The sequence below is a fragment of the Saccopteryx bilineata genome, chromosome 6 (assembly GCF_036850765.1).
Source record: "Saccopteryx bilineata isolate mSacBil1 chromosome 6, mSacBil1_pri_phased_curated, whole genome shotgun sequence".
In the NCBI taxonomy this organism is placed as follows: Eukaryota; Metazoa; Chordata; class Mammalia; order Chiroptera; family Emballonuridae; genus Saccopteryx; species Saccopteryx bilineata.
Genome location: NC_089495.1, coordinates 105,870,753 through 105,898,581, shown reverse-complemented (window position 1 = coordinate 105,898,581; position 27,829 = coordinate 105,870,753). Strand labels below are relative to the sequence as shown.

The window sequence follows — 27,829 nt, the reverse complement described above, 5'->3', positions numbered from 1 at the left end:
CATTTTTCTCTCACTGCTCTTGTTTGAGACCTTGACTCTGCTTTGTTAGAAGATAGTCTTTCTCTTTACAAAGTCTTTTCCTTGAATTCTTAGGAGGCTTTTTGTATCTGCTCTGGAGACTCCAGCAGCTTTGGTAAATGGCTGTATCTCAGGGGTTTGAACCAAGAAGAGGACTTGAAGAAGCTGGGGTTATGTTAAACTTAAGAAATTAGAATGCTTGATGGGCCATCTGGTACAGAATCTGATGAAAAGTAGCACCCACTGTGCTTGGAACTTTTTCATAGCCTGACATTTCAGACTGCAAGACTCTAGTACCGATGTTCTGCTATGTGCCTCATTTAGACTCAACCCTGAAAATACAAGCAATGAAAAATTTAAAGTAGCTTTTATTAACAAAAGTCATGGTCAAGTGAATCTTAGGAGTCAACTTTTGCTGGGAATGGTGTAAATACATGGTCATTTGGAGACGATGTGTATATAAAGGTGGACACAAGAACATAAGAACAGTCCTCACCTAATAATCTCTTACATTCTTGTTTCTTTTTTCAACCATGCACAACAGGACAGCTGCACTTTGTCTTCTTTGGATGACCTTTTCTGAATGCAGACCTTAATCTGTCCTTAAAATTCTCCCCAGCAAAATAATAAAGCAAAGGGTTGAGACAGGTATTTGCTGCAGCCATGGCCAGTGTAATGACCACAGCTTTATGCAGCTTGTCTGTGCATGTACCCACTTTCCAAACAATCAAGTGGAAGGTTCTCAGTATGTGATAGGGCAGGAAACACAGGACGAAGATGATCAAGGCAATGATGATGGTGGTCAGGGCCTTCTTGTGAGAAAACCGCAGCCTCGATTCTGGGACCTCCACTTTCAACAGGGCTCGAATAATCAGCAGGTAACAGATGCTGAGCATGCAGAATGGCAGCAAGAAGCCCACCACTAGGGCGATGTGGTTCATGATCTGTAGTTTAACAATTTTATCAAATTTCAGCTCTAAACATTCTGTGACATTACCTTTCTGCTCAGAGCCATTTTTCAGAAGTGTCGTTGAAGAAGCCATGATAAGGATCCATATGACCCCACATAGAATCCAGGCACTTCTGATGCTGGTGACATGGAGTTGCCGGAAGGGGTGAACAGTTGCCAGGTAGCGCATAATGCTCAGCACAGTCAGGAAATAAATGCTGCTATACATGTTAACATACATGGAATAAGACATAATCCTGCAGGCCAGGTCCCCAAATATCCAGTTGAAGCCTCTGAGGTAATAGTCAACCCTGAAGGGCAGTGTGATTGTGTACAAGAAATCAGAAACAGCCAGGTTTAGCATGAAAATATTCACAGATGTGGACTTCTTATAAGGCTGCAGAAAAACATATATAGAAATGCCATTTCCCAAAGATCCCCAGACAAATATTATCAGGTATACAATAGGATAAAAATTCCTCTTGAAGTTTTCAGTTGTGCAGTTCTTGTGGATGTTGTTATTGCTGAAGGTGCCATTGAGTTCCATTTCCGATATGGAGGTGGATAAAGGCAAAGACAAAAGTTTTCTCTCCATGCTATATTAAAAAGAAACAGACACACAAAGTTATTTCCTGCTCACTACTTAAATCTCTCCTGGTTTTAATGAAATGGGGAGCAATACTAGCGTTTCATTGAAAAGTGAATTAAAATCATCAGCTAATTATTTTTTATGTGCTCTATTTCATTATAAATTTCTCAAATGTGAAATAAACGTTAATTTATTTGGTTGAAGCTGACACCTCAAACTTGGGACTTTTGGCCTAGTGTCCATGTTGACATGATTGCCTTGCAACACTGCAGTCTAAATCTACTGGACAGCAGATTTCTGACCAGAATCTATGGAAGACAGAAAGAAGTGGTACATCGTTTTACAAGTACTGAAAGAAAAGACCTACCAACACAGAGTCCTATATCCAGCAAAAATATGCTTTAAATGAGAAGGCAAAATCAAGAAATTCTTAGATGATAGCAAACTAAGAAAATTTGTTACCAACAAACTTACTTTAAAGAATGAATAAAAGAAGTTCTCTAAACAAGAAGGAATCAATAAAAGGAGCCATAGAATATTATAAAAGAAGAAAGAATACAATAAGCAAAAATATGGGTAAATATAATATTTCTTCTCTTTTTGAGTCTCAAATATGTTTGATGGTTGGAACAAAAACTATAACACTGTCTGATTTGGTTCTAAATGAATGCAAAGCATTTTTCTTTCTTTGTTTTTAAAGAGACAGAGTCAAAGAGAGGGATAGATAGGGACAGACAGACAGGAACAGAGAGAGATGAGAAGCATCAATCATCAGTTTTTCATTGTGACACCTTAGTTGTTCGTTAATTGCTTTCTCATATATGCCTTGACCACGGGCCTTCAGCAGACTGAGTAACCCCTTGCTCAAGCCAGCAACCATGGGTTAAAGATGGCGAGCTTTGCTCAAACCAGATGAGAGCCCATGCTCAAGCTGGTGACCTTGGGGTCTTGAACCTGGGTCCTTCTGCATCCCAATCCAATGCTCTATCCACTGCGCCACCACCTGGTCAGGCGGTAAAAATTTTAAAGATAATTATGTTATAAATAGGGGAAGATAAAGGAACATTAAGGAGGTAAGGTTTTACATACTTCATGTGAACTGGTAAAATGATGATGCCCATAGATTGTGATAATGTAGGTTTAATATAGTACCTAGAGCAATCACTAAAAAGCTGTACAAAAATATACACTCAAAAAATCTAGAGATATAGAAAAATAGAATTCTAAAAAGTGTCCAAATAACCAAGAGAAAGGCAGGGGAAAATAGATAACACAAACAGAAAAGTAAAATAAAATGGCAATCTTGTCCCTAACAACTCAATAATTAAGTAAAATATAGGCAGTCTAAATATATCAATTAAAAGACAGGTTGGCAGACTGCAATATAAAAATATATATGGCTTAATTATATATTGTCTAGAAAATATATATGACCTAATTATATGTTGTCTAAAAGAAATTCACTTCAAATGACAGTATTGACAGTTTAAAAGCAAAAGGATGAAAAACATACATGTCATGCTAGCATTAATTTAAAAATTTAGGAGTGACTATTAATATCAGATAAAATAAACTTCATAATAAAGAAATAAACTTCATAATAAAGAAAAAATCCAGAGACAGAGTTTATTCACCAAGATAACCCAATGTGTCAATGTATATGCATGCATACCAATGTCTAAACATGTATGCACCAAATAACAAAGTTACAAAATATGTGAAGCAAAATAGAAATAATTGAAAAGAGAAAGGACAAACCCAGTATAGCCAGTAACTTCAAGACCCTCTCTCAACAACTGATAGAGCAAACAGACAAAAACTCAGCAAGAATATAGAAAAAGTAAAAAACACCATCAAGTAATGGGACCCAATGGACATTGAACACCATGGTGGTGTGAACACACCACACAACAACAGCAGAATACCCATTCTTTTTAAATGCTCACAGAACATATACCAAAACAAACCACATCCTGATCATAAAACAAACCACAGGAGACTTGAAAGAAGTAAAATCATACAGACTGCCTTGTAATTATAATGGAATCAAACTAGAAGGCAACAGCAGAAAGATAACAGGAAAATTTGCAAACACTTGGAAACTAAAAACCACTCTTCTAAATAATCCATGACTCAAAGATGAATTCTCAATGGAAACCAAATAATATATTAAATTGAATAAAGATAAAATATAGCATATCAAAATTTGTGGGATATAGTGAAAGCAGTGCTGAGAAGAAACTGTATAACACTAAATGCATACATTACAAAGGAAAAAGTATTAAATAAATCTTCTAACATCCCATATCACAAGCTTAAACACAACAACAAAACAAAACAAAAATAATGAAATAAACTCAAACCAAGAAAAGAAAGAAAATAATAAAAATAAGAGCAGAAGTCAAAGAAACTGAAAACAGAAAAAAAAACAATGAAACAAAACTGGCTCTTGCTTTGGAAAAGATTGGTATACTTATAAACCTAGATAAGGATGGACAAAAAAAAAAGCAGATACAAATAACTGTTATCAGGAATAAAACGGGGCATCATTATAGACATTGCAGACATTAAAAGAATAGTAAGGGAATATTATAAACACCTCACAAACATAACCTTGACAACTTCGGTGAAATGGACTAATTCCTTAAAAAGTACAAACTATCCCAACTCATTCAATATAAAGTAGATAATTTACTTATTAAGAAATTAAAAATTTAATTTAAAATACTCAATAAAGTAATGCCCAAGTCCAGATTGTTGCACTGAAGAATTTTACCAAATATTTATAAGAATTAACACCAATTCTATGCAATACCATCCAGAAAATTGAAGAGGAAGATACACCCAAGTTATTTTGTGAAGCTAGTATTACCTTGATATCAAATCAGACAAAGGCAAACAAATAACCCACAAAAGACAAAGACCAATATTCATTATGAAAATAAATGCAAAATCTTGCAGAAAATAGAATTTAGCAATATATAAAAATTATTTTTACATAATGACTAAGTAGTATTTATTCCATGGAATCAAGACTGGTTTAATATTTTTAAAATAGTCAATGTAATTTATGTAAACAGGCAAAGGAAGAAAAATCACAAGGTCATATCAATCAATGCCAACAAAGCATTTGACAAAATCCAGTGGCTATTCAAGATTACAGTTCTAAGAAACAGAGGAATAAAGGGGAGTTTTTCAATTTGATAAAGTTCATCTCACAAATTCTACAGCTAACATACTTAATGATAGAAGACTGAATGCCTACTCCTTAAAATTAGGAACAATGCAAAGATGTTCACTTTCACTGCTTTTATTTAACATAGTGCTATAAGTTTTAGCCAGTAAAATAAGGTGTGAAAGAAAATAAACATCATACAGATTAGAAAGGAAGAAATAAAACACTTCCCATTTGCAGATGACATGACTGTTTACATAGAAAATCACAATAAATCTACACCAAAAAATGTTCCAGAAATACAAGTAAATTCAGCAATGTTGCAGGATACAAGATAAGCATACAAAAATCAATTGTATGTCTATATACTAGCAATGAACATATGGACACAACAAAATTAAAAATACAGTTTTATTTACAATCATTCAAAAATAAAATAAGACAAGTGTAAATCTAACAAGACATTACAAGATTTGTATGCTAAAATCTACAAAATGCTGATGAAATAAACAGAAGTTCTAAATTAATGGAGATAGTCACAGTGGTCACAATGGATAGAGCACCACCCTGAAGTGCTGAGGTCACTGGTTCAAGTGCAGGGTAGTTGGCTTAAGCCTTGGGTTGACAGCTTGAGCTCAAGGTCTCTGGCTTGATCATGGGGTCACCAATTCCAAGGTAGTCAACTTGATCCCAGGGTCTCCAGCTCAAGTCCAAGGTTGCCAGCTTGATCACAGCATCGCTAGTCCCAGAATTGCTGGTTTGATCCTGAGGGTACCAGCTCATCCCTGTGGTAACCAGTTCAATCCCTGGTCAGGGATCAACCCTAGGGCACTGGCTCAATTCTGAGGGCGATGGTTTGACCCCTGAGTTTGCTGGTGCAAGCCTCAAATAGGGCACGAATGAGAAGCAGTCAATGTCACAACTAAGTAGAACAACAAGTTGATAGTTTTCTCTCTCCCTTCTTCTCTGTCTCTCTCTCAAAAAATTACACTAAAGGAATCAAGAACAGAGTAGACAAAGCAGAAGATTGAATCAGCAATTTGGAAGACAAGGTAACAAAACAACCAATCAGAATAACCAAAAGAAAAAAAATTTTAAATGAGGATAGTAGGGACCTCTATCACAACATCAAGAGCATCAATATTCTCATTATAGAAGTACCAGAAGAAGAGAGTGAGCAAGGAATTGGGAACATATTTGAAGAAATAATGACTGAACACTTCCCTAAGCTGATGAAGGAAATAGACACACAAGTCCAGGAAGCACAGAGAGTGCCAAGCAAGATGAAACCAAAGTGACCCATACCAAGACACATTATAATTTACTGAGGGGGTGGTAGTAGAGGGAAGAATGAGAAGTATTATAGATGCTTCACTTTAGTTGTTCATTAGTTATTGTTGTATGTGTTTTGACCAGGCAAGTCCAGGGTTTCAAACCGGCAATCTCAGCATTCCAAGTTGATACTTTATACACTTTGCCACCACAGGCCAGACATCATAATTTAAATGTCAAATGTTAAAGACAAAGAGAGAATTTTAATAACAGCAAGAAAAAGCAGTTAGTTTTTTACCAAAGAGCTCCCATAAGACTGTCAGCTGATTTCTCATCAGAAACGTTTCAGGCCATAAAGGATTGGCATGAAATAGTCAAAGTGATGAAAAACAAAGACCAACAACCAAAACTATTCTAACTGGCAAGGCTATTATTTAAAATTTAAGGAAAGGTAAAGAGCATCCAAACAAGATAAAGGAGTTCAACACCACCAAACCAATATTACAAGAAGTGTTAAAAGAAGTTCTTTAAAAAGAAAAGGGGGGGGGGGCGAGGAGAACATAAATATGAACAATAAAATGCCAATATCTATCAGTAGTCACTTTATAAATGGATTAAATGTTCCAATCAAGGGCTTCACAAGGAACCCTGGCTGTGTGTGGAAGTCCCAGTTTTGATTCCTGATCAAGGTACACTAGAGAAGCAACCATCAGCTTCTCCACCTCTCCCCCTCCCTTCTCTCTCTCTCACTTTCTCTTCCTCTCCCACAGCCATGGCTCCATTGGCTCAAGTAAGTTGCCTCAGGTGCTGAGGATGGCTTCATGGCCTCACCTCAGGTGCTGAAAAATGGCTCAGGTTGAAATGGAGCAATGGCCCCAGATGAGCAGAGCATCACCCCCTAGTGGGCTTGCTGTGTGGATCCTGGTTGGGGCGCATGCAGGAGTCTGTCTCTCTGCCCCCCTTCTCATTAAAAAAAAGCCACAGGGTAGTTGAATGGATAAGAAAACAAGACTTATACACATGCTATCTACAAGAGACTCACATCAGATCAAAAAGCACACACAAACTGAAAGTAAAGGACTGAAAAAGGGTATTTTATATAAGTAGAAAGAACAAAAAAAAGCTGGGATAGCAATACTTATATCAGACAAAATATACTGTGAAACAAAGGCTTTATAAGAGACAACAGAGAATATTTTATTTTGATAAAGGGAGCAATTGAACAAGAATATATCACCCTAGTAAACATTTATGCAGTCAACACAAGAACACTTTAATCTATAAAAAAATACTGATGGACATAAAAGGAGAGATCAACAGTAATACAGTCTTAGGAGGGGACTTGAACATGCTACTGTCATGAATGGATATATATCTTCCAGACAGAAAACACTGGGGAACAAAATTTTTGTTGCATCCACAAAAACACTTCTTACCTAATTCGAGTGTGCTGATCTCAAATCTGACATTAGTTTTTTTTCTGTAAGCTACAGTTTTTTTGCAATTCAAGATTTTAGGTTTTCATCTTACTGTAAAATTTTCAACATTTAGTTTAAAATAACGAAGTAGAATGTCTTCTTGGGCATCATCTTTGTGAAAATATAATAATTTATATAATGCAGTAAATACACTAATACACTAAAAGATATGACTGCATCATAATTTGTCTACAATTTTGAAATAGAACATATTAAATCACTTATTTTAATTATAAAATTTGCGCAAAACTTATTTAAATTCTATTCAGGCAAAAATTTGCATTTGTAGCTCTTGCGTTTGTGTACTTGTTGAGGACAATCTCGTTTGATGCTTCAGCAGTAGTCTGCCATCATATTTCTGTCCTATCATCCCTGATAATGCTTTTCCATCGTCTTCAGATCTTGATGAAAGCGTTCTCCCTGCTCATCACTAACAGCTCCAAGATTTTCAGGAAACTTAACAAGGTGATTGTTCAAAAAGTGAATCTTAATGCTCATGTTACATCCAATGTCACAGAAAGCCAACAGCATCCTTTGAACCAGAAGTTCATAGTTTTCTGCTTTTTTGTTGCCAAGGAAGTTCTTTTAACTGCCACAAAAGACTGTCATGCTGCTTTCTTCTCCTTATTCATCTTCGTGGCAAATTCTTCATCATGTATGAAGGTTCGAATTTGAGGTCCATTGAATACACCTGCTTTTATCTTCTCAAAAGACAAGGCAGGAAAAGCAGAAAGAATATGTTGAAAGCATTCACTTTCTATTCAAAGCCTGAACAAACTGCTTCATTAAGCCAAGTTTGATGTGAATTGGGGGGAAAATGATTCTGTCTCGATTAACTACAGGTTCATTCACAATATTTTGCATCCCTACTTCCAGAGCTTCACGTTTTGGCCACTCCTTCTGTATCCAGTGTTTCTCCCAATCTCAGCTGTCCCACAAACACAGAAAGCAAGGATACTTCGTGAAACCTCTCTGTTGTCCTAGCAGGAAATTTACCATTTTAAGATCCAAACAAATGATCCAGTTATGCTCCTCATACTTCAGAAAGTCAAGGACAATTTTTATGTCATTATAATCTTCTCGCAGATGAGTTGAATAACCAATTGGAACCACTGCATAAACATTACCATTGTGTAGGAGAACACATTTCAGACTCCGTTTAGAGCTGTCAAGAAATAGCTGCTATTCTGTTGGACTGTAAGTGGTAACACCTAGCTGGCTAAGAAGACTACTGATATCATGACAGTAAACAAAGTGTTTGTCTTCGGAAAAAAAATCTACAAAAATTTACTCACGCTTCCTGAAATGGGATACTTTAGCTGACATATGAAGTACATTCTTTTCTTGAAGCCTGGAGGCTAATAATTCAGCTGCTTTCTTTGATAGACCCAAATCTCTTACTAAGTCATTCAATTCGGGTTGGCTAAACTGCTGAGGGGTTAATGACTGCTTGGCATCATAAGAAGACCCTTCAGATTCTACAACCATTTTCTCATGCATCTTATCAAAATATACTTGATCACCATGTTCACTTTCTTCATCCTTAGAAGAAATGAAACCATTGAAAACTGGAACCGGGAGTGTCTCAGAGTGTGGGATAGGTCATATTGCTGAAGGAATATTAGGATATGCGATCATATGCCATTTTTTCTTGCCGATGCCCTTTGTATGGATCAGACAGAAATAACAGTCACTGCTCTGTGGTCCTTAGGTTCACGCCAAACCATGGAAATACCAAAAGGCATTCCTCTGCGTTTTCCTTTTGTCCGGTCATGAAGCATTTTCTCACAATTATGACACACAATAATGGGAGCCCAATTCTTGTCTTGATTGCTGAGGGGAACTTGAAAATAAGCAATATATGCACGTGTCACAAATGATGAAATAGTGTGCCTTTGACATTGAAGTGTGTAACAGCCACATATATAACAGAAGGTGTCAGGACTATTCTTACATTTATGCCTACTCAAAGAAGCCATGATTCAATCTTAAAACAAAATAAGAGAGTGTTTTTATCAGATAATTTTTTACATTTAAAAACAACTACAATTATGTAAAAGTAATGTTTGTAAAACATTAATTGCCTTGTGGTTATGTTCAATCCAAGAGTCGTTGCCCTTTAACTCCAATTTAAAAACTAATGTATGCCATTAACTGTAACAAAAAGAAATTAAAATTGCATAAAAAATAGAGCATGCACCAAAAAATGGATTTTAGACTTTGAATCAGTGATGCAGAAATATATAGAAACAGTTCTAAAACTTCATGCAACAGAAAATGAAAAAAAAAGTTCCCCAGTGAAATCAGTAAGAAAACAGCAGCTTTAAATGACACATTAGATCAAATGGATTTACTTGATATTTTTAGAGTTCTTCACTTCAAAATGGAAGAATATACATTACTTTTTAAGTGCACATGGAACCAGAAATACCTAAGTACCCATAATGAATGACTGGATAAAGAAGCGGTACATATATACAATGGAATATTAGTCGGCCATAAAAAAGAATGAATTCTTACCATTTGCACCAACATGGATGAACCTAGAGGGTATTATGCTAAGTGATAGGAGAGGCAGGGAAAGACAAATACCACATGATTTCACTTAAATGTGGAATCTAAAGAACAAAACGAATGAACAAACGAACTAGAAACAGATTCATAGATACAGAAAACAGACGGATGGTTGCCAGATGGGCGGCAGGGTTGCGGTAGCTGGGTGAGAAGATGAAGGGGTTAGGAAGTAAAAATTTGTAGTTACAAAAGGGTCATGGGGAAATAAAGTACAGGTACAGCATAGAAAAAATAGTCAGTAATATTGTAACAACTATGTAGGGTGCCAGGTATTAGACTTTTTGGGAGGGATCACTTTGTAAATTATATAAATGTCTAACCACTATGCTCTACACCTGAAAATAATATTAAATAATATTAAATGTCAACTGTAATTTTTAAATGTTTAAAAAGAAGAAAAAAATTCTCTAGTGTGTTTTTCTCAGACCATGGTTACTGTTCTGAGTTTCACTGATTGCTGAAAAAATTCAATAACTTAAAAAGAAAACACTTCAAAAGTTAAATTATCTTCTACATATCCCGTCTGATATTCAAGTTTCTCTTGTATAATCATTCCCAAAGTTTAGTCTTTTAAAAATTGTGCATTGACCCCACATCAACAGAATGCTTCCTTATTACCCTATCAGCAAAATTCAACCCTTTAGGAGCAGGAACAAAGGTTGGGCCTGTCATGGATATAAACAGTTCCTTTATTTTTTTCAGGGATATTCCAGCCGTCTTTGCCAGACATGTTTGACTCTACTGAAAAAAATCTATCCCCTTCAAGTGGCACCCACACCCTTAATCTCGATGGAGTTTCAAATAAAGAAAAAGACTCAATTCTGTTGTGATAATTCTTAAATTCCCAACACCAAAATAGCCTTTGCCTCCCTAGTGTAATTCCTATGTGAATATCAGGCCTACACCCACCTGCCACACACTAACTTAGCCTGTGTATTCAGGATAATTATTAGAGAATTTCAGAATTTTCAATAATCACCCTTCCAGTGAATCATATTTCCCTAGGAAGAATACTCAGAAACCTCTGGAAAAGGCAAGCACAGGCTAAGTGAGAGAACTCTCAGGTGCCTTGTTAGTGCAGGAGGTAGCACATCAGTCTCATAATTGAGAGAACTCTTAGGGCTAATAACTGACTCCCAGGTACACAGATTGTACAAACAACTACTACCAGTTGAGACAATGTGACTGGAAAGGATCACCCAGCAATCATCTCTGATGCTGGAAAAAGTCATGAATTATTATAACTTCTTCCCTAGAAGCTGACAAAAGTTCTTTCCTTAATCTAACTCTAGGCAGGCTCCTCTGATCCCTCTTCTGGTCTAAGTTTCTTATAGAGACTTGGATGAAACACTAACAGCTCAAAATCACATCTGTAGGGTGACCCTAACCTACCCTTCTTATAGAGCCTGAGAAAACTCAAGGTCAAAAGAATTTACTGCTTGTTACAGCCAACACCTGAAGCTAGGACCCTCAATGGGAAGGTAGGAGCCTAACCTCTATAAAACACCCAATAACAAATTTAGAAGCTTTTGAAATGGACCAACCTCTCCTTCCAACTTTTTGTAATTTTTCAATTCCCTGATTCTACGGAGCACCCTCCTTCTCTATTCACTCATTCACCCTTGAAAACATTCAGTTGCCTCTATAAAACTCGAAGCTAAGTTCAGTTCTTGTTGGACTCTTTTTTTTTTCTATTTGCAATAGTATATTATTGATTAACATCTGTCTTTGTCACTTTATCTAGTGTCCAACTTTATCCATGAAAAGCCTTAAGCTTAGATTTATTAGGCAGAGTTGTCATGAATAATATCATAGCGCTTAATTTCTCCTTAGCTAGCCAAAGAAGAATTTATGTGAGAGCAAATACTTCTTATTACACCTATATAAATACGACAGAACAGCCCATAACTGGGGTGGGGAGTTGGCAGAAGCCTCCTGGATGTCTAGAAAAGAACAGCTGGATTTGGGAAGACAACTTTTCATTGTCTGGGTGTGATAATTTTTTCAGTTTATGAATTAATAACCATTTTTGTTTTTGGAATGCCTTGCTTCCTTGAATTTTATCCCCAAATTAATTAACACAAGTACAAATTGTATAATAATTTCTAGCATCTTTTTTCTGAGACATCCAGTTTCTCAAGGTATTCATTCTTCTTTGATATAATAAATCATCAATAAATCCAACCTTGTTCAACTACAAGCCTGTTCCTAATGGCCTTGGACTGGAGCCCAATACATGGATGGGAATCTATGTAATAATCTAAAGAATAAAAGGTAAAGCATTAGTTAGACTCACAACCAAAAGATGGTTTGTAAGTATGTTTCTAATGCAGCATGGATGTTTCTCAACTCTCCTGCAGAGACTTATGTGAAGATGTGACTCAGAGAACATGGTATGCATGTAAAAAAATAAAAAGTAAAAGCTTTTTAAATTTAATTTAGCAATTCCCAAAGTATCTTTCAAAGATATGAGCTCCATGAGATGCTCTACAATAAGGCTTCCATGTTCAAATCAGCTTGGGGAATTCAGCAAGCTCTAGAATTCCTTTCTTGGAGATTCATAATTCATGTTCAAGTCTCTACAGAGGTTCTGCAGGGGGGATATAATTTATATAGTGTATCCCTCCTTTTTATCCCCTGAAAACCGTTTTGTACATTAACACATACTACTATTCCACAAAAATAATATTTTACACAATCTTACCTGGGAAATGCTGAGGTTATTACATATCTGGAAGATAACTGTAAAGATGAAAAGAGAACCTCTGTTTCTCCACCGCTCAACCCATTTGGGCAAATCAACAAACAAATGTTCCAGTGTTTGGAGTCAGGGAGCTCTAAATACTAAATTAGCATTTTTGAGCATCTATTACTTCATTTATAAAATGGAGATTGTATTAGTTTCTTAGGGCTGCCTTAACCAATTACCACAAGTTGTATGGCTTAAATAACAAAAATATATTCTTTCACAGTTCTGAAATTAAGGTGTCAGCAAGGCCATGTTTCCTTCCTTCACTGTCTCTAGGGAAGAGTCCTTCATTTGTCTCTTCTAGCTTTTGGTCATTACCAGTAATCCTTGTCATTCTTTGTCTTGTAGATGCATCACTACAATCTTTTGCCTCAGTCACATGGTGTTTGTCTTACGTCTTCACTTTATTTTCCCATTACGTATTCTGTGTCTCTGTGTCTTATCCTCTTCTTAAAAGAATATCAGTCATTAGGGTAAGGTCCATCTTAACTTAATATAGCCTCATCTTAACTAATTAAATCTGCCAATACCTTATTTCCAAATATGATCACAATCACAATTGCCTGGGTTCAGGACTTAGACATGTCTTTTGGGGGAACAAAAATTCAATCTATAACAGGGATATATAACTATTTCATAGAGTTGTTGTAAGGATTAAACAAGAAAGAGAGAGAGAGAAAGAGTGCTTTACAAAGTACGTCCATGACACTGGTAAGTGTTCCCCTGCTGCCTCACTCTTATAAATGGATAATAAATGGTCTAGCTTCAACATCTGTTATCCCACACTTAGCACAGGAATAATTTAATGACCTCCATTCTCACATGCGTATGATGTATAAAAAGTGGATTCCTCTTGTTTTTTGCTAGAAAAGCATAAAGCATACTCTACAGAAATACTAATTACTCTCAGATTATCCTAATATGCTTATGATAAAAATCACTCCACTCCTTTACTCTGTATCTATTTCTACCAAGAATCTACTGATAACTCATCTTAGTCAGGCATCCCTGGACGTGTGGATTGTGCATCCTGAAATGGAAGATTCCAATACAGGAAAAGTAGAATCCCACATAATAAATATACAGATCAGAATTCCAGGTTAAAAATTTGGCTTGTGGCCCTGGCCAGTTGGCTCAGCGGTAGAGCGTCGGCCTGGTGTGCGGGGGACCCGGGTTCGATTCCGGCCAGGGCACATAGGAGAGGCGCCCATTTGCTTCTCCACCCCCCCCCTTCCTCTCTGTCTCTCTCTTCCCCTCCCGCAGCCAAGGCTCCATTGGAGCAAAGATGGCCCGGGTGCTGGGGATGGCTCCTTGGCCTCTGCCCCAGGCGCTAGAGTGGCTCTGGTCACCGCAGAGCGACGCCCCAGAGGGGCAGAGCATCGCCCCCTGGTGGGCGGAGCGTCGCCCCTGGTGGGCGTGCCGGGTGGTTCCCTGTCGGGCGCATGCAGGAGTCTGTCTGACTGTCTCTCCCCATTTCTGGCTTCAGAAAAATACAAAAAAAAAAAAAATTGTCTTGTATGAGTCTGGTTTGTGTAAATTGATTTCTTGAAGCTTAGGAGTAGACTAACAAGATGAAAATTCTCATGTGCAGAGCTGAGAGCCACACCCTATTTCTGAGAGGACCCCAGGGCCTTAGTGCTCATTGCATGGATAATGATGCTCTTCTTTTGATCTGTTTCACAGTGAATTTAAGGTGTCTAGTTGGGTTATAGGAAAAATGGTGAGGCCATTAGCTGGGATGAAGATATAGTAGAGCTCAGGAGACAGATCAAGGCTGCAGATATAGTTCAGGGAGATAGTCCTGAAGAGATGGGAAGTCTGTAAGCCTGACTTGGGAAGCAGAATACAGCAAAATAAGAACCTTGGAGATAGTGTTTTAATCAATTTTATAGAGAATTAAAGTGTCTATTGTCAGGGCCAGGACAGAAGGCTCAAAACCCAAATCAGGAAGTGAAGTGTTAAAATGCTAGAGATCATACAGGCAGCATGCATAAACCAAGCCCATGAGGCAAACATGGAGTTGGATTAGACACAATTATGTGTCAGCCCTGGATGGTCATAGCACTAGAACCGGGGTTGACACACAGGGCGTAGAGGACAGGAGACAAAGCAAAGGGACTAAAACTGGTATGTTACCAAGCAAATCAGTTTTTATGGAAGTATCCCACTACAAATGAGCTTCTTTGAAAGGACAGAGACCTGTCCCTACGGCCATATAAAACCTCTTTAGTTTTAAAGATCCTGATTTTGGAGACAGAATTGTGATCGACTCCTGATGAAATCTATATCTAAGAGGTCAAGGAGCCTGACCAGGTGGTGGTGCAGTGGATAGAGCGTTGGACTGGGATGCAGAGGACCCAAGTTCGGGACCCCGAGGTTGCCAGCTTGAGACCCCGGGGTTGCCAGCTTGAGCGCAGGCTCATTTGGCTTGAGCAAAGCTCACCAGCTTGGACCCAAGGTCACTGGCTCAAGCAAGGGGTTATTCAGTCTGCTGTAGTCCCACAGTCAAGGCACATATGAGAAAGCAATCAATGAACAACTAAGGTATCGCAACGAAAAACTAATGATTGATGCTTTTCACCTCTCTCCGTTCCTGTCTGTCTATTCCCATCTATTCCTCTCTCTGACTCTCTCTATCTCTGTAAAATAAAGAGAGAAAAAAAAGAGGCCAAGGAAAGGTCTGAATTAATACAAATGGATTTGAAAACAATCAGGTCCTTAAACTTTTTGACTATGATGACCACTGTTTCTCCCATCTCAAGACCAACAAGGCTGGTGAATTATAATGAGAAAGGCAGCCAGGGGTGGCGAGCCTTCAGGGACACTGTCAGCTACAGAGACTGGAGGAAAGAACCTCATTAGAGGCAGAGCATGAAGTCTAGCAAGTACAACCACAGACAAGAGGCCATCAAAAAAGATGGTAAAAAATGGTCCACCAGTGAGTTGAGAGGTATGGGGGACCAAAAATATACTCTAGGGACTCCTTGAGCAACTGGGGAGGAAGGCAGAACTCATGGAGGAGGTCAGTTTGCAAGCAGCCAGACCTTTTACTACCAAGTCACAGCACAAGGAGAGGACTTTCACCTCAGAGGAAGCCTGGCCAGTGTAGGCAGGTTCTGAGTCTTGGAGAGCCCAAATGCTGGACAAAGACTTGGACACAGAGACTCAGACCATGGACGCTAAGAGAGAGGTCCACTTTCCCTCATGAGGGGGGACTGAACCTCAGGAACAAGAGAGATGCCCAATTTTAGAATTCAGATACAAGATCAGGATCACATCAACCCCAAGAGTAACACTGCATCCCAGAGTTGCTTCAGTTCCTCTTCCTGTGGTTAGGATGTTTCTGGGCCCCTCAGGGGATGCAAGGAAGTGGGAGTGATCGAGGAATGTTGAACGGACCAGGCTGTAGGGAGAAAGTAAGTCCAGAGTCTGGGGCTTTCGTTTCAAGAGCATCTTAATCCCTGAGAAGCTAAAAAAAAGAAACTATATAAACACTCTTCTTAGACGCCCTTATTTAGCTAGCAGCCACAGGCTGAAAGCAGGGACAGCTCAGATCTAAAATCCCATTTAGTTCAACAGTTTCTCTCAAGAAACCTTTAATACTTTTTGATTGTTCCTTCCTGCCAAAATAAAATATATTTGACTGCTTCACTCTGCAATATTTAACTAGATTGTAAAAAAATAATATAAAATAAAGGAAAAGAAAAATAAATCACCTGCTATATGTAGCTATAAGAACCAGCCAGACCAATTAAGTATGTAACAGGAAGGTGAGAAATATACAAACAGGTAAATTCAAGGTAAATTAGGAAATAAATTGACAGCAAAATTTCCACTGCCTGAGAGAGAGAAGAGAGAGCTTGCATGGCTCCCTGTATTGTGAGTGGGCTTGGAACAAAGAAAGAATTAAGGCTTTGTTTCCTGTGGTTTTACTGGTAATAAAACAAAGAAGAAACAGTGAGAGTCAGCAGCAGACAGAGAAGCCATATTTCAGTTATGGAGAAAACCATAATGTGCTCAGGGCCAGTTAAAATTGGAGGAGGGTGAATAGCTTATGTTAATGCTCAGACTGTTTTCATGGTCACAGCAAAGCTGCAACTGTCTCAACCCTCACAGAAGTTATTTCTCTTTATACTTAGAAAAATATATATTTTGATGCATTCACAGGGGATCAGTAGACCTTGGCACACTGTCAGCACTGACTGGCACCATGAGCCCACAGATGAGCTCACCTTCAGTTCTCAGATCTGGGCTTGTGACCTGTGTGCAGAACCTCAGGACTGTAGCATTCGGTCACACTGACATGGACATACCTAGAAGGGAAGCAAGCAGTGTGCAATCAGACCACCAGCTGCTGTGATATTGTGGTAAACTGCTAAGGAACAAATAATGTTCTGTAGAAGCAAGGTTGGTGCAGTCTGCATCGTCTTTGTAAGGTATTGATGATGAGATTTTGTGCAGAACAGTCCTGAGGAAAAGGGCAGCAGTGCCAAACCTGTCAGCACCTCATTGGAAGGACAACTGGTAACCCTGTCAAGCCAGCAGCCTACCTGATTGCTACTAGGTGACACGTGAGTCCTCTGTTTCCCACCATCACTGGGTCTTATAATTCCCACGATGAACATCTTGCTAGTAAATTGACATAGGGCCTTTGTCTGTCCAATCTCATCAACCATCCCCACTGTCCCTCACTTCAATCCCCCCAGCTTTGGCCAATCCTGCTTAAAAGCTCTGAAAAAGTATGTTTCCTCCACCTCTGCCTCAAGCCACCAGTGTTTGTTCATTCAAAGAGGAGCAGTAGCCAGCCTGTACTGTGTTTACTTTGTGGTAGGCACTCTGCAAAGCTCCTCTGTTAATTAACTCAAGTAATCCTCCCACAGCCCAAGGAATTCTGAATTGGTCATTTTATAAGTGAGAAAAACCAAAGTGCAGAGACATGGAATAGTTACTGTGTCCAAGCTCACTTGTCAGGGAGTGGTAGAATAGGACTGAACCCAGTTGTCAGCACTCAGTCACAATGCTGTCCTGCCACTCTCTGAGCAGAATATACAGTTCCCCCTTGAGCAATAAGGGGGTTGGGGTGACTTTTGACTCCCCAAAATGTAACTATTAATAACCTGTTAACAGGAAGGCTTACCACTAACAAATAGTCAATTAACATATCCTTAGTGTTATAGGTATTATATACTGTATTTTTTTTTTACAGGGACAGAGAGAGAGAGAGAGGGACAGACAGACAGGAATGAAGAAAGATGAGAAGCATCAATCATCATTGTGACACCTTAGTTGTTCATTGATTGCTTTCTCATATGTGCCTTGACCACGGGCCTTCAGCAGACCGAGTAACCCCTTGCTGGAGCCAGTGAGCTTGGATTCAAGCTGGTGAGCTTTGTTCAAACCAGATGAGCCTGTGCTCAAGCTGGCGACCTCGGGGTCTCAAACCTGGGTCCTCTGCATCCCAGTCTGACACTCTATTCACTGCGCCACTGCCTGGTCAGGCTATATACTGTATTTATATAATAAAGTAAGCTAGAGAAAAAAACATATTATTAAGAAAATCATAAGGAAGAGAAAATACATTTACAGTATTATCGGTATTTCTTGAAAATTATTCACATATAAGTGGGCCCATGCAGTTCAAAATCATGTTCAAGGGTCAACTGAAAGGGCCTGTGTATGTGAAGATGAAGACGACACAATTACAACCTCTAGGGTGGTGAATAAATCAGACAATTCAATAGACAAAGCTCTATTATAGTTGGAAAGTTAAGAGACAAAGCAAGGTCAGAGGGGCCATCAGAATGAAATTTAAACAGTGCCGTGGGAACTTGTGAGGGTGGTCACAGACTGCCATAGGGACAAGAGAGTTTCTAAGATAATGAGGGAAAAGGGTCGTTAAGGAGAGGCGATCAGGGGTTCCAGATAGAGGCATAGGATACATGAAGACTGATTGCTGATCGCACACATGGCAAGTTTGGGAAACTGCAAGTAATAAGCACGAAAGGGAAAACAAGGTGGGCAGAGAGTGGTTGAGAGTCACCTACATCCACACTAAGGAGCTTGGGCTTTATCCTGAGAGCAATGAGGGCCCTTTAGTTGTGGAAAGTGGCTTTGCATAGAGGGGTGATTCTGGTAGCAGACAGAGAATAGTTTGGAAAGAAGCAAGCCTAGGTTCAGACATACTGGTAGGGATGCTTTTAGGATTGTCCAGAGAAGAGTGGGTGGGCATAATCTGGGTAGGATTGAGAGATATAAAGAAATGAGAGTTGCAGTTTGGGAGAAAACTTGGGGCATTTTGAATTTGAGGCACTTATGAAACACGCAAATAGAACTACCTGGCCCTGGCTGGTTGCTCAGTGGTAGAGCGTCGGCCTGGTGTGCAGAAGTCCCAAGTTCGATTCCTGGCCAGGGCACACAGGAGAAGCTCCCATCTGCTTCTCAACCCTTCCCCTTCTCCTTCCTCTCTGTCTCTCTCTTTCCCTCCTGCAGCCGAGGCTCCATTGGAGCAAAGATGGCCCGGGCGCTGGGGATGGCTCTGTGGCCTCTGCCCCAGGTGCTAGAGTGGCTCTGGTTGCAACAGAGCGATGCCCCGGAGGGGCAGAGCATCGCCCCCTGGTGGGCAGAGCGTTGCCTCCTGGTGGGTGTGCCAGGTGGATCCCGGTCGGGCGCATGCGGGAGTCTGTCTGACTGTCTCTCCCCGTTTCTAACTTCAGAAAAATACAAAAGAAAGAAAGAAAGAAAGAAAGAAAGAAAGAAAGAAAGAAAGAAAGAAAGAAAGAAAGAAAGAAGAAAGAAAGAAAGAAAGAAAGAAAGAAAGAAAGAAAGAAAGAAAGAAAGAAAGAACTACTCAATTGCAGCTGGGGAGGAAGAGGGAGGGGAGTCCAATGAATTTAGGGGCCATCAGCACTTCATGGTAACTGGAGCCAAAATAGTGGATGAGCTCATGCAGGGGTGTGAGAACAGAGAAGGAAAGAGGGTCAAGGACAGAACCTTGGAAAACGTCCACAGTTAGGAGACAGGCAAAGAGAACAGCAGCCTGTACGGGAAGACTGGCCAAACAGTAAGAGATGAATCAAGAACACAATCTCAAGGAGGCCAAGAGAAAGATTGATTTAACAGGGGAGTAGTCAGTGGGGATAAAAAGTATCAAGGGTCCCTGGCCAGTTGGCTCAGTGGTAGAGCATCGGCCTGATGTGAGAATGTCTGGTGTTTGATTCCCGGTCAGGGCACACAGGAGAAGTGTCCATCTGCTTCTCCTCCTCTTCCTTCCCCCTCTCTCTTCTCCTCTCCTCCTACAGCCATGGCTCAATTGGAGCAAGTTGGCCCCAGCCACTGAGGGTGGCTCCATGTCCTCCACCTCAGGCACTAAAAAATGGCTCCAGTTACAAGGGAGCAAGGGCCCCAGATAAGCAGAGCATTGCCCCCTAGTGGGTTTGCTGGGTGGATCCTGGTCGGGACGCATGTGGGAGTCTTTCTCTGCCTCCCTTCCTCTCAATAAATTAAATAAAAAGTATCAAGGGACTTAACAATAGGAAAGTTATCATTGATTGGAAAGTGGGAGGAGAGGGTGGGGGAAGCCCAAGGACAGGAAACCGACAAAGCAGCAATAACTGAGAAAGTGACCGCAATGAAGGGAGAGGACGCTCTTGAGCCCTGCAGCTGTGAAGGTTTAGTTGCTGGGGAACAATTCTGAGCCAGGCAGGGAAGATACAGGTCTTCTTATCTCTGGAGATACTTTGATTCTTACTCTTAGCCCGTCTATCCCAAGAGACTTCAGTTTCTTCCTTTGTTCATCTGCCCTGAACCATGCTAGAGTAGGATGTGCTCTGTACTTGAAGCGCAGTACACCTCCTTTGACTCCCTGCCCACTCACTTTCTAGCTGTATAACCACTACTCTCTGAGGCTTAGCATCCTTGCCTTTAAAATGAAGCTAATAAGGATAGTGCCTTAGGATTGTTTCGAGTTGTAAAGATTGTATTCACTCTGCATAGTAGGTCGTCAACCAAATGTTACTTTCCTCTTCTACCTAACTGTGTAACCTATTCAAATTTCTAGTTTTTCTTGTCCTTTTAAGTCTAAAGTCCTTACATCGCTGGGCTCACCGCTGTTATTTCTAGACCCTCCTCTGAATCATTCCACTGCTCTCTTCTTACATGACCCTTGTGTCTTGTCTTTGAGACCTTCACTCCTTCCCTGACTTTGGTGGTGCTAGGACTTACGGTTTTCCACTTCCTGACTGCTCAGCCCTTCGGAAGCCATCATCAGATCTTTTTCACCTGACTGTGGACACCCTGTGGAGCTCCACAGTGGTCTTCAGCATCCCTCTTTCTGTAATTTCCCAAGAACTCACTCACCTTGGAGACATTTCAACTGTCAATCTGCTCAGACTCCCAGATATGTTTTCTTACATATGAAAATATCATCTCTGCATATTATGATTTGCAAAGAATTTTTCTTCTCAATTATCTTATTTGCTACATTTGGTTATCTTTTGAGATAGTGTGAGTTGGCATTATTATCTCAGTTTTACAAATAAAGAAAGAAAAACTAAGACCAGAAGAATTTATTTATTTATTTTTTTTCTGAACTCTACCTGAGTTATATTGCTACATTTCTAGGATAACGCTACCAGAAGATTATGCCTCTACTTCAGATCCTAGCTAAGTTTATCCTGCTCCTCAAACCAATCCCACTCAGCTGGCAGCGTGGACTGAAAATTAATATGTTAAAGCTCTAATTTTATGTGACTGTATTTGGAGAAAGAGTCTTTATGGATAAGGTTAAAGAGGCCATGTGGTAGAGCCCTGATCCAATAGGATTTGTGTCTTTAGGAGAAAAAATACTCTGCGCCATGAGGACACAGCAAGGTGGCCACCTACAAGCCAAGAGAAGGAGCCTCAGAATGAAACCTGCCTCGTTGGCACCTTGAGCTTGAATTTCCCAGCTTCCAGAACTGTGGACAATAAATTTCTGTCATTTAAGCCACCAAGTCTATGGTACTTTGTTATGGCACCTGGAGAAGAATAATACAACCGGTGACCACTTTGGAGATGTTGTCTTCAATTTTTCTCTTTTTTTAATATCTCACATTCAATCAATTGGCAGAGTTATCTATATTGTTTTTATATGTACCTTGAACTCTATCTTTACTTTCCATATAGAAAGTCACCACCCTAACCTTAGACTTCATTAGCTAATGCCTAGAAATTGCTATTATTTCTTCACTGGTGCACCATTGTGGGATTAAACCAATTAGAATATCGTGTTTATTTCATCATAAATTGATAATTGGCAATCAGACCGAATGCAAATTCCTCAACCAGAAATATAAGACTTTTTACCACTTTTCCCAGCTGTACCTGTTTTCTCATATATAAGATTCAGTACTAACTAGTGGAGCCATGTGATGAGGTGACAGATGGCAGAAAGAGCACAGAGATCTGGGCCCTGGTCTGCCACTCTGCAGATACATATGGCCTTGGCTAACATGCTTAGCTTCTTTGGGGAAGCTTATCTGTAAAATGAAAACAACAATACCTCTCAATTTCATCTGAGGAGGCCCCTGAGAGGAGCAAATGTAATAACAGACACAAAGCACCCTGAAAACTGGAGTTGGCATCGTTGTTTGCTTCTCCTCCACACCAGGCAGCCCAGACCCAGATGTGACTTCCTCATGCATGGTCCTGTGCCTTTCCTTCTCTCTCTTCCTTCTCTTCCTCTTCCCTTCTCCCCCATCTGCAAGACGCCAAACTCTTGGTTCACGTTGCCTTCTGCCGTCACCTCACCGAACTGCTGCTTCCCACAGCCCCTACCTTTTTTATCATCCCGACAGCACTTGTGGATAAACCACTGCCGGCTAAGGTTAGTTCTTCATGTGCTCTGATAGATAGATTTGAGGCAGAAGCATTGTACTAGCCTCTCCAGATGATGAGATTTGCGGAAGGAAGGGACAGTCTCTACTGATTTTGCATCTCCTATTATGCTGAGCATCTTGGGGGGAACGTGGTAAACTTTTAGTCACTAAACAACTGAGGGTTACCATTACTGTTTCATAAATTGTGTGTTAGACACACAACCACACAATTTGACGGTCCCGGTAAAAGTACAGCTCCATTAGGCCACTCCTTCCTCAACGTCTTTGTCTACCTGCCATGCCCTTGGGGGTTTGAGGTTCTCCATAGTAGGGAGCTTCTGCTTTAATAACCCACCCTGTAATTCACAACTCTCACCCCTAGTAATGTTCTAGATTTAATTTAACAACTAAAGCATAACTTGGATTTTAGCTTTCAGAACGACTGCATATTGTAGAATGGCAAATCAGACATTCTTTTTAAGGTTTATAGAAATGATCACAGCGGGAATTTGGTGTAAGGTTGCCAAGAGAAATATGCTACTAATAAGCTTGGAGATCTTGGGTAAGTGAGTTTATCTACTCTGGGCATCAGTTTTCTGATCTATAAGTGGCAAAATGAATGTATCTGACACGGTGAGCACACATGATGTGAATTGTTATGATTAAAACCCAAAGCAGGGTTTAGAGAAATAATTAAAGAGGTGAACAGGATCTCAGGGCTTAAGTAATAATATAAAAACAAAGGCTCAGAGATAATTTCAGGTTTAAAAAACATGGTCCCTGGCCAGTTGGCTCAGCAGTAGAGCATCGGCCTGGCATGTATATGTCCCGGGTTGGATTCCCGGCCAGGGCACACAAGAGAAGCACCCATCTGCTTCTCTGCCTTTCCCCCTCTCCTTTCTCTCTATCTCTCTCTTTCCCTCCCACAGCCAAGGCTCCATTGGAGCAAAGTTGACCCGGGCACTGAGGATGGCTCTGTGGTCTCCATCTCAGGCACTAGAATAGCTTCGGTTACAATGGAGCAATGCCCCAGATAGGCAGAGCATTGTCCCCGGGTGGGCATGCTGGGTGGATCCTGGTTGGGCGCATGAGGGAATCTGTCTCTGCCTCCCCGCTTCTCGCTTCAGAAAAATACAAAAAATAAAATAAAATAAATGGTAAAAGGCATGACAGTCAAACAGGGGAATAGCAGTAGGGCAGCAGGTAGAAGCCAAAACTGGACCTGAGTCCTGGTTCCTGCACTTGCTAGTTCTATGACTGTGGGCAGCTGACTTTATCTTCCTATCAGTGAAATGGGCATAATGATTCTAATAGTCTCTAGCTTGATTTCCCATTTTAGTTCTACAGACTAGACATGCTCAATGATACTGTTTTCTAATTAGAACACTTTCTTGAAATCATTGCTGCTGTCACCTTTTCAATGACTTTTCCCTTGAGTGTCCTTCAGCTTGCGTCTGCCTCCCTCCTTTCTAGCACTCTCCCTGACTTCTGAGAGCCCATGTCAGCCACTGGGCCTTCTTTGCCTGCCAAAGGCTGCTGGGCCTTCTTGAAATATTGCCTAGTTTGGGGGTGGACTGGACATGCAGTGCACATCAGCTATGGTGTTCTTCCTCTAAAAGGAGAACTTTGTTCAGACTACAGAGTGTGTGGTAAAATGACACCCACAACCACAAAAATACATGGACAGATGGAAGAAGAGGCACCTTCTTCCAGACAAAGGTATTGGGAGAGACACCTTTAAGGCAAAGATCTGCATGGATAAAAAGTAACAATTTGGAAAGTTCTTGTGTGGCCAAAATGTCAGATCCTTTAAATATCAGTGTTGGACTCATGGTTTAGCATTAGTTGTCTTTTTTTCCATCCTTCTCTGACAAGATTTTGCTGTTTACTTGACCAACTAGTTTTCACATTCTCCTTTGAAGTTTCTTTCTTGAGAATTTCTCTGTGCAGAAAGGTGCTGATAGACTATGGACAATTTTGGGGATAACTAACCTTTAAAATTAGGCTTCTTTCACAGTTTCATTTCTTCCATGTTATTCTGAGAGAACAAATGCCCCCAGAGAACAACTTATCCCCAGGGAGATAGCAGGGGCTGGAGCTTGTCATCTGGGCACATGAGGGAGCCTCTCTTCGCCTCTAGGAGGGAGGTGAATGGTGTTATCCCTGGCACCCTTTTCCCACCCTTTTCGCTCTCTAATATTCTCCAAAATCTGGCTTACTTCCACAGTCATCCTAACAACTAACACTCAGCCACCATAATGAACAAACAAACTCATATTCAACATACAGAAAACTTTTACCATGGAAGGAGAGGAGAGGACCTTGAATATACAACTTCACTTTTTTGTTGTTGTTATTTATTCATTTTTTTTTAGAAAGGTGGGTGGAGAGAGAGAGAGGAGAGAGAGAAGGGGGGAAGGAGCAGGAAGCATCAACTCCCATATGTGCCTTGACCAGGCAAGCCCAGGGTTTTGAACCGGCGACCTCAGCATTTCCAGGTTGACGCTTTATCCACTGCGCCACCACAGGTCAGGCCACAACTTCACTTTTTTAAAGCATTATTTTGACTTTGTGTTGCCTTCTCTCTGGTTCTTATAACTCTCCTCAGTTCTTCCTTGTTAACAGGATGTATGAGCCTATGACGCTAAGTATGATTTTAATGTTATAAAAGTATTTCAACAAATTGTTGTCAGTTTTTTAGTGTACTTCATTAGTGTATTAAGGAGGATTGGAGGTATCTAGTGTTAATCCAATTTCTGATCTTAGTAAGGCTGCAGAATCATTTGCATTTGAGCTCTGATTCCCAAGTCTTCTGATTTCAAAGACGGAAGAAGAAAGACAGAAAATCGGCAAGTGTTCTCTCGGAGGCCATTGCCCAACTCCTTGCAATATTTCCCAGGAACTGTGACAGCACAAGGATTCCCCCACCCACGATCTCAGTGACTAAATGACATGATTCAAAGGCTCCCCTAAAGCCCACTTATTCAAATTAAAACTCCCTCTCTCTTTCCTCATACCTAGGCATTTTATATTACACCACTAAATTCATTTATTAGAGCAGAGTAATTATTTACAAAGGTAGTTTGTTAAACATCCTAAGTTTCCTAGACTGATAGAGGGGTATTGTGGTATCATGAAAACGCTTGGTGAGTAAATCTCAGTAGGATCCACATCCTGGCTCTACCCCTTGCCAACTGTGTGAGCACTGGCAGGACTCACCCTCTTGGGGTTACTGAGAGGGCCAGAGGAGGCCACACAGGTGAGGCCACCCACACTGCTGCACTGAGCCTGGTGCTTCATATGCTCCGAAGCATTATCATTCCTGTCGTAACCTTGTCTGTGGTCAAGGAAAGGGATTCCATAAGAATCTTTTGGCATGGCCTGACCTGTAGTGGTGCAGTGGATAAAGCATTGACCTGGAATGCTGAGGTTGCCGGTTCAAAACCCTGGCCTTGCCCGGTCAAGGCACATATGGGAGTTGAAGCTTCCTGCTCCTCCCCCCTTCTCTCTCTCTCTCTCTCTCTCTTTCTCTTTCTCTCTCTCTCCCCCCCTCTAAAATGAATAAATAAATAAAAATAATTTTGAATTAAAGAAAGAATCTTTTGGCATGCTGGATATAAAATAAAAATACATGCCGAGGATAGTAAGAAACAAAGAGATAAGGAGAGAATTGTTTTTATATGTCTGGAAAATTTGAAAACCAGGAAATTGTCCAGGAAATGCCCTAGGCAGCCACCAGTGGCCTGGCGGCAGTGGGCATCTGAACCTAAAGAGGAGAGGGCAAGAACAAAGGGTCTACCAGCCCATCCTGCTGCCCAGTGTCTCCTCTGAGGCAGACCTAACTCCATTACCCACCTTTGTCCACGGACCCTGCCCTCTGTCACGGGCCAGCTCAGGGCTCTCCCACTGCAGCTGTCATCTCTCACCTGCACATTAGAAGACACAGTTTCCTGAGTGGCTCCGAGCATCCACTCTTGCTGGTCTCAATCCATTTCCTGCATGGTGGCCAGAGTGACCTCCCCATGATGCACTTCAGACTACTCTCCTGCTTAAACCCCACCATCACCTCTGAATCAAGTTCAATTCCAGGATTTTCACAATTTGGATCTCGTCATACAGCATCTTCTCTCACCAGAACTCCCCTCAGAAAAATCTACTTCAGCCTTGTGGAACTTATTTCAGTGCCCTAAACACATATGGCTTTCTCTTATCTATTCACTCTGAGCTCCAGTTCATTATCTGGCTATCTCTTACCCAACCTCAGCTTTCTTTATAGATATCACTATTCCTAGGAAAAGCCTACTTTGACCCTTCCAGTTTGGGTTGGCTGCTGCTCCACCTGCTCTTTAGCCTGGCTTCTTGTTCTTGCATTCACCCCCCGGAGCAGCAGCTAGCTCCTGTCCGTCCCCACCCACCAGACTGTTTGCCCACTGACAACAAGAATGGAATCCCCTTTGACCACTGCTGTATCCCCAGGCCCTAGCCCAAGTAGTGGCAGAAAAATGTGCTCGAAACACAACCAGTAAATGAACTAAAGAAGCTATTATCCAACCCCTCATTTATGTCTCATAAGAAATACCTTCCAAGGGAAAAAAATTCCCAATAATCTTCTGCAACAAAATTATGTTAGTGCCTCTTTTCTTCCCAACTTTCCATCTCTGAAATTCAAACCTAAGTTCTGGGGACAGGGCTACATGGAAGTAAGAGGGCAGCCACAAAGGTGACTCAGATGGTGCTCTATTATAAGCATTGTAGGAAGTGACATTATTTATATCTCTGAGGGTCGCCAATTGTCTTATGACATTCTATTAACAAGTTCCTGGTAGAGATTTGTGTTTGTTATGGCTAACAAGGAAAGCCGCCTTCAAATCTCTCAGAGAATTCACTAGGGATTGAAGTTATTATTAGGATAAGCTCAAAACAGTTATTATTAGGATAAGCAGAAATCAACTTACCTTGAGAAATCTGCAATGCCTCCAAGTGCTCTGTGGACAGTCGTGCCTTCTGTACTGGGGCTGCCAATGAGGTAAAACACTCTCTCTATAGCCTCACAGGACGATACTTACATGGGACATACTTTTTGTATTTTTTAAGATAGAAAATTCTTGTCTTATATAATGTACAGTAGAAATAATAGCAGTGGACTGGATCCTTACCAATTCTCCCAGTTT

General features: G+C 40.4%; 1 protein-coding gene across 5 annotated transcripts in view; it reads right to left on the bottom strand.

The window, feature by feature from the left end:
- Positions 1 to 328: 328 nt before the first annotated feature.
- CYSLTR2 (cysteinyl leukotriene receptor 2) overlaps positions 329 to 27,829 on the bottom strand; it is a 38,237-nt gene continuing 10,736 nt past the window's right edge. Inside the window, exons 1-4 of one of the 5 annotated variants that reach the window (XM_066235821.1) lie at positions 27,614 to 27,676; positions 26,514 to 26,584; positions 17,037 to 17,117; positions 329 to 1,563 (exon numbers count right to left, since the gene is read on the bottom strand). In XM_066235821.1, the coding sequence (XP_066091918.1) occupies positions 546 to 1,562 (1,017 nt within the window). In that variant the 5' untranslated portion in view covers position 1,563; positions 17,037 to 17,117; positions 26,514 to 26,584; positions 27,614 to 27,676 and the 3' untranslated portion in view covers positions 329 to 545. Of the gene's footprint in view, positions 1,564 to 17,036; positions 17,118 to 26,513; positions 26,713 to 27,613; positions 27,688 to 27,829 lie in introns of those variants that run through there. The other 4 variants (XM_066235823.1, XM_066235824.1, XM_066235820.1 and 1 more) reach the window with 4 other exon arrangements.